General features: G+C 31.1%; 1 protein-coding gene across 1 annotated transcript in view; it reads left to right on the top strand.

Moving 5' to 3' along the window:
• The window catches only part of Sox14 (Sox box protein 14), a 70,247-nt gene extending 61,883 nt beyond the window's left edge, over nt 1–8,364 (top strand). Inside the window, exon 2 of the mRNA XM_075313405.1 lies at nt 4,075–8,364. Within this exon, the coding sequence (XP_075169520.1) occupies nt 4,075–6,000 (1,926 nt within the window). The 3' untranslated portion in view covers nt 6,001–8,364. The remainder of the gene's footprint in view (nt 1–4,074) is intronic.
• The last annotated feature ends 9,622 nt before the right edge of the window (nt 8,365–17,986 follow it).

Here is a 17,986-nt window from a genome sequence, read left to right as displayed (position 1 = left end):
TACAAATCTCTTTAAATGTGTTCCTTATAATGCTAATTCGTTTTAGATATTCCCCTTGTCCCCATCTACTACCATATTTTTAATTTTGCAATGACCACTCTAACTTCTTTAAATTTAATCATAATTTTATTTACAATTTTATGTATTTTTCAAATTCATATTAGCCTAAATATATGCTTTATATTATACCGAGTGAATAACTTGGCTTATTTCAAAAAAAAAGTTTTTATAATAATTTCTTCGCATACATTGAATAATTCCATATATGGTAAAAATGAAATTGTATTTGTAAAACAATTGAAGGTTAAAAATTACTTCCGCCCCCTAATATCATGTGTAACAACATTCGTTCGCTTGACGATTGTCATCATTGATTGCATTCAAATATCTGTTGCTGAATTTTGTGACCATTGCCTGTTGTTGTGGGTCTGGTCTGCTGCTACGGCTTTTATATTATATTATTATTAATTTGCGAAAGTAGCATTTGACAATGAAGTGTTCAGTGTTCCCATGTCAATGAACCTCTGAGAGAGTGTTTTGTGTTGTTGTTGTTGTTATTGTGTTTTATTAGTAATCTTATCATAAGCGCTTTTCGTTTCATTTCGTTATTATGATTATTATTATTAATTATTATATATATATGCATATATTATATAGACCATAAATGTGCATATTTATACAATGTCTAAAAATTCATGCAATACTAGAGGGAGAGTTGACATTGTCATAGTGCTGTCGTTAATAAACACACTTGCAAACTTAACGTTTTCATTTCAAAGCTCCTCTTCTCCCAGTTAGTATATGTGTGAGAGAGTATTAGTGTTAATACTCTGCATTGTATGCATGATGCACCTTCTACCACCCCTTGGTATTATGTGTAGGCGTGTGTGTGTGTCGGTGAGTCTGTTAGTGCAGTGTGGTGGATAATGACAAGGGGACATGTTTTCAAATTTCACCATCTATACAACAACAACAAAAACCAAGTTCATAGAAAATATACTGTAGAAGTGCAAAAAACGAAAAGCCGAATGACGGCGATAAAGAAACTGCCATTATATGAGATAACATTCTAAATATACTTAGGCTTTGGTAAACATTTTTTTTTCGGGTGGGAAAACATTCGCTTGTTCGTTCTTGAACTTGAGGCTATTGACCTTGCAAAAAAAGCAGTTTTGTTTTGCCTCTGGTAATCAGATATCAGAGATACGTCAATAGGAAAGTACATTCTAGTATTCTACTCAGCTTTTTTTATGGTAGAGGCATATCAGGTAGTTATTATCAAGAAGGATTTTCGGAGACTTATTTGTGTCATTGGCCTTAAAGAAAAATGTTAAGAAATTGAAAAAAATGCTATTATTTATTTTACTATCCTTAACATACAAAACGAATGTAAATGGATTAAATTATTTCATAAATGAATTAAACTTTTTACCTAATTTGTAAATTTTCCTTTAAAATATCACTAAATATTGAAAAGAAATTTTCAAAAAGTTTAAACTAAACTCACCACATTTGAAAACTATTTTAATTCATTTATATTTCAAATGTATTGTTTCAAGAAAATATTATGAAATTTTCTTAACGAAACTAAAAAAAAAATTGAAAGTCCTAAATCATTATCTTCTTTTTTACATCTACAGAAATATCGAGAAATTTTCAATAAAAGTTCCTCAAAATTATTCCACCATATTAGGTTAGGTTAGGTGGCAGCCCGATGTATCAGGCTCACTTAGACTATTCAGTCCATTGCGATACCCCATTGGTGAACTTCTCTCTTATCACTGAGTGCTGCCCGATTCCATGTTAAGCTCAATGACAAGGGACCTCCTTTTTATAGCCGAGTCCGAACGGCGTTCCACCATATTACAAATTTATTTACATATTCATTTTTATAATTTCCCACTAAAGTGTGTAATGAAAATCTTTGAATATAAATTACAACATTTGAAAAATCTTTGAATTTATGCCTATTTCAAATGTATTGTATTAGCACTTTTGGAAACTATTTGAATTCATTAATATTTCACATGTATTGTTTCAAGAAAATACTATGAAAATATTTTTAATAAACTGCGAAAAAAAAACAATTAGAAAAATCCTTAGCCCCAAATCATTAGCATAACGAAAAGTGAAGTGAAAGAAATGCAAAGAAAATAGCAATAAAAAATCCTCACAAATAATTCACCATATAACATAACGTATTTATTTATTAATCTTCCAAAATTTATACCAACTTGATTCATATAGATATTCAGGTATATATTAAAAAATTATTTAGTTAGATTTGGTGATATTCCTACTGTCCCCATTTACCACCCACGTTTTTATGTGTTTTGCAAACACTGTTCAAATGTTGAGTTCAAGTGTATATTACAAAATATTTTGAAATTATTCAGTTCTTTTTATGTGACCAATAAGCGAAATACTTTATTGAAAGAATTTATGGAGATTCCTACTGTCCCCATCTACCACCAACTTAGGGAAAATCCTGTTGTTCAGGAAAAACTAATTAATTTAAATGGTTTTCAATTTTAAATTATTCCACCATATAATAATTTATAATTTCCCACTAAAGTTTGTAATGAAAATCTTGGAATATAAATTACATTTGAAAAATCTTTGAACTTATGTATATTTCAAACCTATTTCAAATGTATTGTATTAGCACATTTGGAAACTCTTTGAATTCATTAATATTTCACATGTATTGTTTTAAGAAAATACTATGAAATTATTTTTAATAAACTGAGAAAAAAAAACAAACAACGAAAAGTGAAGTGAAAGAAATGCAAAAAAAATAGCAATAAAAAATCCTCACAAATAATTCACCAAATAACGTATTTATTTTTCATACCCTCCACCATAGGATGGGGGGTATATTAACTTTGTCATTCCGTTTGTAACACATCGAAATATTGCTCTAAGACCCCATAAAGTAGATATATATTCTGGGTCGTGGTGAAATTCTGAGTCGATCTAAGGATGTCCGTCCGTCTGTTGCAATCACGCTAACTTCTGAACGAAACAAGGCATCGACTTGAAACTTGGCACAAGTAGTTGTTATTGATGTAGTTCGGATGGTATTGCAAATGGACCATATCGGTTCACTTTTACGTATAGCCCCCATATAAACCGATCCCCAGATTTGGCTTGCGGAGCCTCTAAGAGAAGCATATTTCTTCTGATCTGGCTGAAATTTGGTACATGGTGTTGGTATATGGTCTCTAACAACCATGCAAAAATTTGTTCACATCGGTTCATAATTGTATATAGCCCCCATATAAACTGATCCCCAGATTTGGCTTGCGGAGCCTCAAAGAGAAGCAAATCTCATCCCATCCGATTGAAATTTGGTACTTGGTGTTGGTATATAGTTTCTAAAAACCATGCAAAAATTGCTCCACATCGGTTCATAATTATATATAGCCCCCATATAAACCGATCCCCAGATTTGGCTTGCGGAGCCTCAAAGAGAAGCAAATTTCATCCGATCCGGTTGAAATTTGGTACATGGTGCTGGTATATGGTCTCTAATAACCATGCAAAAATTGGTCCACATCGGTTTATAATTATATATAGGCCCCATATAAACCGATCCCCAGATTTGGCCTTCGGAGCTTCTTGGAGGAGCAAAATTCATCCGATCCGGTTGAAATTTGGTACAACCATGCCAAAATTGGACTAACTTACAATTTAAAAGATGATGTTAAGATGCCTTGCCCAAGTAATTTAATTGTGGATGACAGTCTTTAGTAGAAGTTTCTACGCAATCCATGGTGGAGGGTACATAAGATTCGACCTGGACGAACTTACGGCCGTATATACTTGATTTTTTTTTTAATTTCCCATTAATGAATTTGTAATGAACTTGGAAAATCTTTGAATTTATAAACTTTGTATGGAATTTAGCAACTTTGAAAATCCTTTGAATTCTTTGATATTTCAAACTTTTTTCAAATGTAGTGTTCTATGAAAATATTTTGAAATTATTTTTATTAGTATTTTTTTTACATAATCAAAATTTAAAAAAAAAAATTAAATTAAAATGTCAATTCTTTTCTCTTCTCTTTCTAGACTAAAAAACATTCTCCCGGCCATATAAAAAGGCCCATGAATGCATTTATGGTATGGAGCCAAATGGAGCGTCGTAAAATATGCGAAAAAACTCCCGATCTCCATAATGCCGAAATCTCCAAAGAATTGGGTCGCCGATGGCAACAATTGGGAAAGGAGGAGAAACAACCCTATATTATTGAGGCAGAAAATCTACGTAAATTGCATATGATTGAATATCCCCACTATAAATATAGGCCCCAGAAGAAATTGGCCCGAACCAATTCTTCATCGGCCAAAAGTAATGGATCGCATGAGGTATCACATAATGAAAGTTCCGAATTGAATTCATCCTCATCGTCGACCGGTTCACAAAAGAGCCCAGCAGCAGCGACAACGGGTAAACCGGGCCGTAAAGGCAAACGCACAGCCTCGGGTAGTCAAAATCAAATGAACTATGCCAATGGCTCACAGCCACCAATGAAAAAGCAACGCCACAATAGTTGCAGATCTCTTAATAATGTCAGTATCACCAATAGCAGCACCACCAACAACAATACCACCGATTACGATGACGATGAGGATATGATGGCTCGCACAGATGCCTCAACACCCTTGAATAGTTTGGACATTAGCAGTAGTTTTTTAAATTCCACAAGTGATTATCAAATGAACTCAGGCAATTACTACACCTCAGATGATCTTAATGCGGATCTCAGCAAACATGTGATGCTACAAGTTACCAATGAGCCAAATCTCCAAAGGTTGCCAGCTTTGTCGAGTTTAACGCCAGGACCGTTACACTTTAAGGATGAACTGCTCGATCAGGATGATTGCAATGATGTCGCTAAAGTGGAGGCCGAAATAAGGCTAATTAGTGACGAGAGATATTATGAGCCTTCGGTGGCTGAGTTGAGTGATGTGGATTGTGGTAGCTCCTATAGCCGTCATCATCATGCCAACAGTCATATGCATCAGCACAACTCCCATCGGGGTATAGTGAATGATGCCAATTTACATCCTGCCAGCCAGCAAAATCACCAACACCATCAGCACCAGCAGCAGCAACAGCAACAGCATAGTCCTGCTGACCACTTGCAGTATTCAGAGTTGAAATTTCCCATTTTTAATTGCAGTGATCTGCAAACTGCCTCTACATCCCCGTCATGCAATGGTACAGCCCAATTGGGCAACTGTGATGATATGTTAAGGCTTGAAGATGATAGTACCCAACACACACATGATCAGGATAGATTTGGCAATACTACAACACTGGTATATAATACCAGTGGTGGTGATGGTAATGTTGCCAACTGTTCAAATTCTACGGGGGAGCAACAGCAACAACAACAGCAATTACAACAAAATAACAATAACTCACACCTTCATCACAACAACACCAACAACAACGAGCAAAATGGTAAAGGTGATAATGGTCAACAGCAGCCAATGTATTCCTTGGGCCCTCAACGAACGGTAACCATGAACATTGAAATCCATAATCGTAATGGCAACCCTGTCAATGGCAGCAACAGTAATACCAGCAGGTATTTAAAAAAGGAAGAACTAACATTCCATCTCGATGATGCCACCGCCGCTTTAATAGGCTCCAATAGCCTAACTCCGATCTCTGGTCCCATGGTGTCCATACCCTCTTGTTCGGGTGACGATTGTATGCTCAATTCGACACCCAATTCACCACAGCTGGGCTTCTCTGGTCATTCGGCATTTATTGGCACAACAGTGGAATCCGGTGATACGGTAACACTGGAGCCCCTCATCACAGCCAATCTTCAACCAATTGATTATAATTATTATTCAAATGTCGATAATAATCGTTTTTTCGATTTGGATGATTTGCCATCATCGCAATCGCTAAGCAGCCATTTAGAATTTAATTTTCCACAAACGGACTCATTTACTCTACCCTCCTCACCTTATATATAAATTAAATAGAAAAAGAGATGGGCAAAACCAAAACACAAAAGAGATAAAGGAAAGAGGAAACACACACACACACACATACACTATGGCAAAAAGGAAAACAAAAACTCCGCTATAAATCAAAGTAAGCTCCACAGTTTATGTGAAATAATATATTGAGAGAGAGAATTTTCTCCAGGAGAACAATGAGGTAAAAACAAGAGAGTTGGTTTTTGTATTTCTGTTACTCTCTCCCTCTGTTAGCCTCTTTACCAGTAATGCCTATTTCTTTAGTGATCTTGAGAAACTTGAGACTGTGATAAAACTTAAAAAAAACGCTTTTTTGGCTCTATATATCTTTTTGTCAAATGAATGATTGCCATAGGAGAAAAATCATCCATATTCTCAAAGAAACCTTATATATATACATTTGTAAATAGTCCTTTATAGTTGAGTGTTTATTTGTTGGTTTTTGTTTTTTTTTATGTGCGCCATGCCATTGAAGCGTTTTTTTGTTGAACTAATAAAAATGTGGGGGAAAATGAAAGCAATTTTTTTTTAAACATAGATTAGGTGGATAAAAGTGATATGGGGGACCCAATGTCTTATTGCATTGAAGCATAGATATTTATATACATATATTTTGAGGATAGGAAAATTTGCAATGCAATAAGAGGATTGAAAGGATTTATTAAAAAAATTTTGGCATTACTGGTAAAGGAGAGACAAAATATTGTTTTCAAATTTTAAGTTGTAAATTGGAAAGTTTTTATTTAATTAATATTTTTCTATAAAAATATTAATTATTTATATTTATTATAACACAATAATAATAATGTAGAGAATTTTGTTTAATATTTTAAAATTAAATTTATTAAAAAGCTGTATTATTTTTAAAGAGAGATAAATGTTTGTGTTTGCTTTAAAAAAGAAAAAAAAAATAATTTCTCAAAAATAAAAATAATTTCAAAAACAAAATATTTTCCTCAAAAAAAAAAATAAATAAATAATTTCCTCAAAAAAAAATTAAATACTGATTTTTTTTCTTACATTTAAAATTTTAAACTATTAAATAATCTCTTGTTTTAAAAATTTTTGTTCTCCAAAATATTCTCTCAATATTCATTCAAACCATACTAAAGACCAGGGTGCTTAACTAATTATTAGTACATAAGCTTTAACAATAAAAATATATATGTATTTATAAAAAGAAACCCACATCACACATAAATTCTAAAAAGCCAATTAAAAACTAGAAAATATATTTTTTTGTTCGTGGTATGAGCTTCCTCCTCCTTAAAATCTTCGGTATGAATCGTATTTAAGTTTTAGTTTAAGAAAACCAACATAAGAAATGCTAATGTCAATGCTATGGACAAAAAAAAAATTGATTAAATCTAAAACAAACTACAGATTATTATATACAATCATATACCTATATATATATACAATATTCTTATACATTAAAAAGAAAATGCCCAAGAAAAAAAAAACATAAAACAAAAAACAAATTATATACCTATAAATTTAGTTTTATATATAAAATGATATACATTAAAAATCCATCATAGAGACACATACAAAAAACCCCAATATATATATAAATGGATGGATAATAATTTAAAAAAAAAAAAAACATTTATGTTTATAGTTATAAACTTAGTTCATAGTAAATATTCATATTTAATATTAGTTGGTAATTATTATTTAATTTTATGTATTTTAACTATATAGCTTTAAGTTTAAGTGATTGTGATGAATGAAAAAGTGATGAGAAAGGAAAACAACTGATAATGATTTCAAAGAAGTTTACACACAAATATAAAAAAAATGCTAAGCAAAGAACCTATTTTTATAATAAAAAAAAAATAAAGAAAATCATACCCACATTTATATATATATAGAAAGCCCTTCCTTCTACAAAACCTAAAATATACCCACACTCATACATATATATACTCCCAAACACACACCTACATACCCCTAAATATATTTATATAAATATATAAACAAAGAAACGAGAAAAAAATACCCTCTAAATATTACAAAACATTTTAATGAAATTAAAAGTAGTTTTTTTTTCTATCGTCTATTTTATAAGTTTTAAAATAAAAATTTTTAATATTACATTTTAGCCTTTACGAAAGAAAAAAGCTCCTTTCACCCTATCGCCAAAACATCCCATACATTAAAAATTTCACAATTCCCATCATTTTGCACATACTTCCATCTCTTCAAGAAACGAAAGAAAAATTTTAAAAATTTTGCGTAAAATTTATATATACACGTATATACATATAAAAACAAAACTGAAAGAAAAAAACAAAAACAAAATAAAAACTCAAATGAAATTCTTTGAAAAAAAAAATCATAAAAAATTCTATAAAATTTTTGTTTTTATTTGAGATTAATGGAGCCCTGAATATCGGCATAACAATCAAGTACGCACTTGAGTACAGTGGCTAAGAGTGGTAAGTAAAGGGGGAAAGTGGTGAAGATGAAAATAGAGGGCGAGGACAAATAATATTGGAAAATTACATTTTATTTTAATAATATTAAAATTTTAATTTTACACATTTATATGACAGTTGATCTTTATACACTGAAAAAACAGTGAACCCACCAGGAAGAAAACTTTCGGTTAATTTTCGAAAGTTTTAACTAAGCAGTATTACAAACGCTGGCATCAAGCCGATGTCATTAAAATAAGTAAATATTTTTCGACAAATTCAAAAAAAGACATAATTACTTTTTTTTCACTTTTTAAAGAAATTTTTTAAGTTTGAAGGAAAAGATTGGAGTTCAAAATTGCAAGAATGTCTTTAGTGACATACGAAGTTCATGATGAACGCATTTGTAGTAAAATTTGCAAATTTAAAGAAATATTTTTTTTAGAAAATTTTAACTAAACAGTATTACAAACGCTGGCATCACGCCGATGTCATTAAAATAAGTAAATATTTTTCGACAAATTCTAGAAAATTTATTAGACATAATTAATTTTTTTTTCACTTTTTAAAGAAAATTTTTAAGTTTGAAGGAAAAAATTGGAGTTCAAAATTGCAAGAATGTCTTTAGTGACATACGAAGTTCATGATGAACGCATTTGTAGTAAAATTTGCAAATTTAAAGAAATATTTTTTTTAGAAAATTTTAACTAAGCATTATTACAAACGCTAGCAACACGCCGATGTCATTAAAATAAGTAAATATTTTTCGAGAAATTCAAGAAAATTTATTAGACATAATTAAGTTTTTTCTCTTGTTAAAGAAAAATATTAAGTTTGAAGGAAAAAAATTGGAGTTCAAAATTGCAAGAATGTCTTTAGTGACATACGAAGTTCATGATGAACGCATTTGTAGTAAAATTTGCAAATTTAAAGAAATACTGAACTATTTTGTGGAAGACACGAATTTATTTAATCTTTATGCTTCCTTTGTGTATATTTTTTTTCCTCGGTTTTATTTAATTTAACTAACGTACCCAAAAAATTATTAGAGTAAAGCAAACTTTCTCCAAACATAATAATACCATGAACTAAAATAAAGTTAAATTGGCTTTAGTGAAATAGAGAGTTCACTTTTTTCTTTGAGTGTAATATTTCTCTAATAATATTGCTTAGATGTTAGGTTAGGTTATGTGACAGCCCGATGTATCAGGCTCACTTAGACTATTGAGTCCATTGTGATACGCCAGTGGTGAACTTCTCTCTTATCACTGAGTGCTGCCCAATTCCATGTTAAGCTCAATGACAAGGGACCTCATTTTTATAGCCGAGTCCGAACGGCGTTCCACATTCCAATGAAACCACTTAGAGAAGCTTTGAAACCCTCAGAAATGTCACCAGCATTACTGAGGTGGGATAATCCACCGCTGAAAAACTTTTTGGTGTTCGGTCGTAGCAGGAATCGAACCCACGACCTTGTGTATGCAAGGCGGGCATGCTAACCATTGCACCACGGTGGCTCCCATTGCTTTATATTTATCTATTGACAAACATCTTTCCTCATTTAAGGTCATTGTGTAAATCTCTTTGAGCCACTGTAGCATACACATCCATCTAGTTCAGTATTTTCTCTACGCCAGGAGCTCAAACACCATTCATGATAAATATACACGGAAGTATTGTTGGTTGCTGCAGCAACAACTAACTACCTCCTCTCACATCGTCTGAATAATCACTCACCAACTACACGCACATGATACAATGCAATTGAATTGTTCATTGGGGTTGGGGTGGGGGTGTGGTCGCATGTGTTTGTGCATCACACGTGAATAAATACATATCCATTCATACTTAAGCATTGTGTTGGAATACATATGGCAACTCTCTGATTTGTATTTTTTAAAGAAAATTTTTGCAAATCATTGTCCATTGTTAATGGTCAGTGTAGTTGGTTATTGCCATATTGTTGAAATTTCAGTTGGGACAAGGCAAGATAATTTTGATCAATATAAAAATAAATTGCCACTACATATAATCTACGATTTGTCTTTACTCTAAACAAATTGTAGGTCATAGAAATTTTATTTTTATTTTATTTTAACTTTATTAATAAATAATATGAAATTATTAGTTAATTAATGTTAGCTATAGCTACATAGGCCTTAAGCTTCATAGAAATTATTTTGTTTATTTTCTATGCTTCTTGAATTGTATTTATTTCAAAAGCAATTTGCTAATAACATTACAGATGGCTGGCTGATAAGCTGCAGCTGAAGTGAAATCACAGGGTGCTTCATGTGTAATTTATGTTGATGACACTAAACCGTTACATTCAAATGTTTTACCAGTTGTACTGTTAGCAAAACAAAAAAATAAAACAAGGTGATTCATAACTTAAGAAATATGCAAATAAAAACATCATTGGCTTTTAAAAGCAACTTGTTTTTTTTTAATAATTTTGGTGATTACATGTCCAAGAAAGTAGAATTGCCATTTTCGAATTTCGAAAATTTGAAAGTTGTGCTGGATTGTGCTAGGTTTGTGCCGATTTGTGCTGCAATTTGTTTTTTTAAATTTTATCAAATAGCCGAGATATTTCGAAAAAACTTTTTTCAACAAAATTTTTGCCAGAATCGCCATTTTCGAAATTCGACATTTTGACAGTTGTGCTGAGTTGTGCCAGCCGAGTACATTATTGTGCCGTTTAAATAAAAATTCTATCTCTTATAGTTTTCGAGAAATTCTAAAATTTCGAAAAATTTCCAGAATCGCCATTTTCGAATTTCGAAAATTTTAATATTGTATTAAACCGTTATCGACTTGTGCTAAGTTGTGCCGTTGAGATCACCTTTCTATCTCAAGCCGTTTCCGAGAAACAGCCAAATTAAATTTTTAAAAAAGTTCAAAAATATGTGTTTGAAAAACGCCAAAATTTTAATTTTCGAATTTCAAAAAACTGAATGTTGTGCCAATTTGTGCTAGTTCAGTACTCATTTGTGCCCTTCGAATCAACTTTCTATCTCAAACCGTTTTGGAGATATTCGCAAAAACTTTTTTTAAAAAATGCCAATTTATGATTGAAAATAGTCAAAATTTAAAATTTTCGAATTTCAAAAAACTGAACGTTGTGCCAATTTGTGCTAGTTCAGTACTCATTTGTGCCCTTCGAATCAACTTTCTATCTCAAACCGTTTTGGAGATATTCGCAAAAACTTTTTTTAAAAAATGCCAATTTATGATTGAAAATAGTCAAAATTTAAAATTTTCGAATTTCAAAAAACTGAACGTTGTGCCAATTTGTGCTAGGTTAGTACTCATTTGTGCCGTTTGAATCAACTTTCCATCTCAAACCGTTTTGGAGATATTCGCAGAAACTTTTTTTAAAAAATGCCAATTTATGATTGAAAATAGTCAACATTTAAAATTTTCGAATTTCAAAAAACTGAACGTTGTGCCAATTTGTGCTAGGTTAGTACTCATTTGTGCCGTTTGAATCAACTTTCTATCTCAAACCGTTTTGGAGATATTCGCAAAAACTTTTTTTAAAAAATGCCAATTTATGATTGAAAATAGTCAAAATTTAAAATTTTCGAATTTCAAAAAACTGAACGTTGTGCCAATTTGTGCTAGGTTAGTACTCATTTGTGCCGTTTGAATCAACTTTCCATCTCAAACCGTTTTGGAGATATTCGCAAAAACTTTTTTTAAAAAATGCCAATTTATGATTGAAAATAGTCAAAATTTAAAATTTTCGAATTTCAAAAAACTGAACGTTGTGCCAATTTGTGCTAGGTTAGTACTCATTTGTGCCGTTTGAATCAACTTTCTATCTCAAACCGTTTTGGAGATATTCGCAAAAACTTTTTTTAAAAAATGCCAATTTATGATTGAAAATAGTCAAAATTTAAAATTTTCGAATTTCAAAAAACTGAACGTTGTGCCAATTTGTGCTAGGTTAGTACTCATTTGTGCCGTTTGAATCAACTTTCTATCTCAAACCGTTTTGGAGATATTCGCAAAAACTTTTTTTAAAAAATGCCAATTTATGATTGAAAATAGTCAAAATTTAAAATTTTTGAATTTCAAAAAACTGAACGTTGTGCCAATTTGTGCTAGGTTAGTACTCATTTGTGCCGTTTGAATCAACTTTCTATCTCAAACCGTTTTGGAGATATTCGCAAAAACTTTTTTTAAAAAATGCCAATTTATGATTGAAAATAGTCAAAATTTAAAATTTTCGAATTTCAAAAAACTGAACGTTGTGCCAATTTGTGCTAGGTTAGTACTCATTTGTGCCGTTTGAATCAACTTTCCATCTCAAACCGTTTTGGAGATATTCGCAAAAACTTTTTTTAAAAAATGCCAATTTATGATTGAAAATAGTCAAAATTTAAAATTTTCGAATTTCAAAAAACTGAACGTTGTGCCAATTTGTGCTAGGTTAGTACTCATTTGTGCCGTTTGAATCAACTTTCCATCTCAAACCGTTTTGGAGATATTCGCAAAAACTTTTTTAAAAAATGCCAATTTATGATTGAAAATAGTCAAAATTTAAAATTTTCGAATTTCAAAAAACTGAACGTTGTGCCAATTTGTGCTAGGTTAGTACTCATTTGTGCCGTTTGAATCAACTTTCTATCTCAAACCGTTTTGGAGATATTCGCAAAAACTTTTTTTAAAAAATGCCAATTTATGATTGAAAATAGTCAAAATTTAAAATTTTCGAATTTCAAAAAACTGAACGTTGTGCCAATTTGTGCTAGGTTAGTACTCATTTGTGCCGTTTGAATCAACTTTCCATCTCAAACCGTTTTGGAGATATTCGCAGAAACTTTTTTTAAAAAATGCCAATTTATGATTGAAAATAGTCAACATTTAAAATTTTCGAATTTCAAAAAACTGAACGTTGTGCCAATTTGTGCTAGGTTAGTACTCATTTGTACAAACACAAAGCACAAATTGGCACAACGTTCAGTTTTTTGAAATTCGAAAATTTTAAATTTTGACTATTTTCAATCATAAATTGGCATTTTTTAAAAAAAGTTTTTGCGAATATCTCCAAAACGGTTTGAGATGGAAAGTTGATTCAAACGGCACAAATGAGTACTAACCTAGCACAAATTGGCACAACGTTCAGTTTTTTGAAATTCGAAAATTTTAAATTTTGACTATTTTGGCATAAATTGGCATTTTTTAAAAAAAGTTTTTGCGAATATCTCCAAAACGGGTTGAGATAGAAAGTTGATTCAAACGGCACAAATGAGTACTAACCGAGCACAAATTGGCACAACGTTCAGTTTTTTGAAATTCGAAAATTTTAAATTTTGACTATTTTCAATCATAAATTGGCATTTTTTAAAAAAAGTTTTTGCGAATATCTCCAAAACGGGTTGAGATAGAAAGTTGATTCAAACGGCACAAATGAGTACTAACCGATCACAAATTGGCACAACGTTCAGTTTTTTGAAATTCGAAAATTTTAAATTTTGACTATTTTCAATCATAAATTGGCATTTTTTAAAAAAAGTTTTTGCGAATATCTCCAAAACGGTTTGAGATGGAAAGTTGATTCAAACGGCACAAATGAGTACTAACCTAGCACAAATTGGCACAACGTTCAGTTTTTTGAAATTCGAAAATTTTAAATTTTGACTATTTTCAATCATAAATTGGCATTTTTTAAAAAAAGTTTTTGCGAATATCTCCAAAACGGTTTGAGATGGAAAGTTGATTCACGGTTTGAGATGGAAAGTTGATTTGGAGATATTCGCAAAAACTTTTTTTAAAAAATGCCAATTTATGATTGAAAATAGTCAAAATTTAAAATTTTCGAATTTCAAAAAACTGAACGTTGTGCCAATTTGTGCTAGGTTAGTACTCATTTGTGCCGTTTGAATCAACTTTCTATCTCAAACTATTTTCAATCATAAATTGGCATTTTTTAAAAAAAGTTTTTGCGAATATCTCCAAAACGGTTTGAGATAGAAAGTTGATTCGAAGGGCACAAATGAGTACTGAACTAGCACAAATTGGCACAACATTCAGTTTTTTGAAATTCGAAAATTAAAATTTTGGCGTTTTTCAAACACATATTTTTGAACTTTTTTAAAAATTTAATTTGGCTGTTTCTCGGAAACGGCTTGAGATAGAAAGGTGATCTCAACGGCACAACTTAGCACAAGTCGATAACGGTTTAATACAATATTAAAATTTTCGAAATTCGAAAATGGCGATTCTGGAAATTTTTCGAAATTTTAGAATTTCTCGAAAACTATAAGAGATAGAATTTTTATTTAAACGGCACAATAATGTACTCGGCTGGCACAACTCAGCACAACTGTCAAAATGTCGAATTTCGAAAATGGCGATTCTGGCAAAAATTTTGTTGAAAAAAGTTTTTTCGAAATATCTCGGCTATTTGATAAAATTTAAAAAAACAAATTGCAGCACAAATGGGCACAAACCTAGCACAATCCAGCACAACTTTCAAATTTTCGAAATTCGAAAATGGCAATTCTACTTTCTTGGACATCCCCCTTCGTGCCAATTTTTTATCCATATGAATTCTTCATTATTTAGTAATACAAACAAGTAAGGAAAGTCTAAAGTCGGGCGGGGCCGACTATATTATACCCAGCACCACTTTGTAGATCTAAATTTTCGATACCATATCACATCCGTCAAATGGGTTGGGTGCTATATATAAAGGTTTGTCCCAAATACATACATTTAAATATCACTCGATTTGGACAGAATTTGATAGACTTTTACAAAATCTATAGACTCAAAATTTAAGGGCTAATGCACTAGGGTGGAACACAATTTTAGTAAAAAAATATGGGAAACATTTAAATCTGAAGCAATTTTAAGGAAACTTGGCAAAAGTTTATTTATGATTTATCGCTCGATATATATGTATTAGAAGTTTAGGAAAATTAGAGTCATTTTTACAACTTTTCGGCTAAGCAGTTGCGATTTAACAAGGAAAATGTTGGTATTTTGACCATTTTTGTCGAAATCAGAAAAACATATATATGGGAGCTATATCCAAATCTGAACCGATGTCAACCAAATTTGGCACGCATAGTTACAATGCTAATTCTACTCCCTGTGCAAAATTTCAACTAAATCGGAGTTAAAAATTGGCCTCTGTGGGCAAATGAGTGTAAATCGGGCGAAAGCTATATATGGGAGATATATCTAAATCTGAACCGATGTCAACCAAATTGGGCACGCATAGCTACAATGCTAATTCTACTCCCTGTGCAAAATTTCAACTAAATCGGAGTTAAAAATTGGCCTCTGTGGTCATATCGGGCGAAAGCTATATATGGGAGATATATCCAAATCTGAACCGATTTCAACCAAATTTGGCACGCATAGCTACAATGCTAATTCTACTCCCTGTGCAAAATTTCAACTAAATCGGAGTTAAAAATTGGCCTCTGTTGTCATATGAGTGTAAATCGGGCGAAAGCTATATATGGGAGCTATATCTAAATCTGAACCGATTTGGCTGATATTTTGCAAGTTTTTCGAGACTCAAAAAATATTCGGATGTACGGAATTTGAGGAAGATCGGTTGATATGCACGCCAATTATGACCAAATCGGTGAAAAATATATATGACAGCTATATCTAAATCTGAACCGATTTTTTCCAAAATCAATAGGGATCGTCTCTGAGCCGAAACAGGACCCTATACCAAATTTTAGGACAATCGGACTAAAACTGCGAGCTGTACTTTGCACACAAAAATACATCAACAGATGGAAAGACAGACGGACAGACAGACAGACAGACGGACATCGCTAAATCGACTCAGAATTTAATTGTAAGACGATCCGTATACTAAAAAGTTGGTCTATGATTACTCCTTCATGGCGTTACATACAAATGCACAAACTTATTATACCCTGTACCACAGTAGTGGTGAAGGGTATAAAAATTATCTAATAAACTTTGGCTACATCGTGAAATATTTTAATTGATATTATTTGAATTGAAATATTTTTATGACGGATATTTAAGATTACATATAAAATAAAGCAGTTGGAAAAAAATCTCAAAAATAATAGCATACTTTTAGGCTGATCTCATATTTGCTATATCAATAGCATAATATTGACATATATGGAGCGTATGAGTTCTATTTTTATTTACTGACAATATTAAAAGTTTATCTGTGACAGTGCCCAGTGTGACGTATACGCATTGTGGAAATGAAGATTCTATAGGAAATTTATAGTTAAGAAAAATTTAGCATATAAGTTAATTTTTGTTGAAAATTCGAAAGAAAGAGCCGACAGCATCTAATAGCGTTTTCATTTCTTGTAAAAAATGCGCCCTTTTTTTTTGCCCGGAAAATGTACTTTTTAGGTTTTTTTCTAAAAACAAAAACAGACAAAAGTGCGAAAAGGCTTCGAATTCTGTTGTGAAAATAGCACCACACATGGAGGCAGATTGCGGGTATTTTCTGCACTGGCAACAAACTAGAGTGCTGCGATTGCCCTGTTTCCTTCTTTGAATTCTTTTCCACCCGCTGAAATGATAGCATTTTTAGGTTGCTGGTAAAATTTAAAAAATGCGCATTCTGTACAGACAAAATGAAGGCAAAGCACTTTTTTCAGAAAAGAAAACACCATAAGTTCAAGTTGATGGAACAGAACAGTACCAAATGCAAGAACCCGATTTTTTCCCCTTTGTCTTTAGTAAATTTTGCGTTTGTTTAGAGTTGAATTAAGATCCTAACGCTATTGGTCAGAAGTAAATTGAAAGGATAAGGAGACGATTCAAGAGCACGGTTGCTACAAATAGTAGAACTCTACCAAAATTGTTAGAATTCTACCAAACTTGGCAGAATTTGTTTTATTGTTAGGTAGATTGGAAGAGTTCTTGATGTTTTGGTAGATTTTGCAAAATATTCCTCTCCCACTAAGAGGAAATTTAGAAATTTTTATAGAAATAAAATTTTGACGGAACATTTCTATAGAAATACAATTTTGACAAAATTTTCTATAGAAATAATATTGTTAAAAATTTTCCTATAGAAATAAAATTTTGACAAAATTTTCTATATAAATAAAATTTTGACAAAATTTTTTATAGACATAAAATTTTGAATAGAAATAAAATTTGGAAAAAATTTTCTATAGAAATAAAATTTAAACCAATTTTTTTTTTATAGAAATAAACTTTTAACAAAATTTTTTATAGAAATAAAATTTTGATAACATCCTCTATAGAAATAAAATTTTGTCAAAATTTTCTATAGAAATTAAATTTTGGCAAAATTTTCTATAGAAACAAAATTTTGACAAAATTCTCTATAGAAAAAAAATTTTAACAAAATTTTCTATAGAAATAAAATTTTGACAAAATTTCTATAGAAATAAAATTTTGACAAAATTTTCTCTTGGTAATACATTTTGACAAAATTCTCTATAGAAAAAAAATGTTGACAAAATTTTCTATATAAATAAAATTTTGACAAAATTTTCTACAGAAATAAAATTTGGACCAAATCTTCCATAGAAATAAAATGTTTACTAAATTTTCTAACG

Source organism: Haematobia irritans, chromosome 5, assembly GCF_050003625.1.
Source record: "Haematobia irritans isolate KBUSLIRL chromosome 5, ASM5000362v1, whole genome shotgun sequence".
NCBI lineage: Eukaryota > Metazoa > Arthropoda > Insecta > Diptera > Muscidae > Haematobia > Haematobia irritans.
The sequence above is the reverse complement of the archived record's forward strand: the minus strand, read 5'-3'. Positions and strand labels throughout refer to the sequence as shown.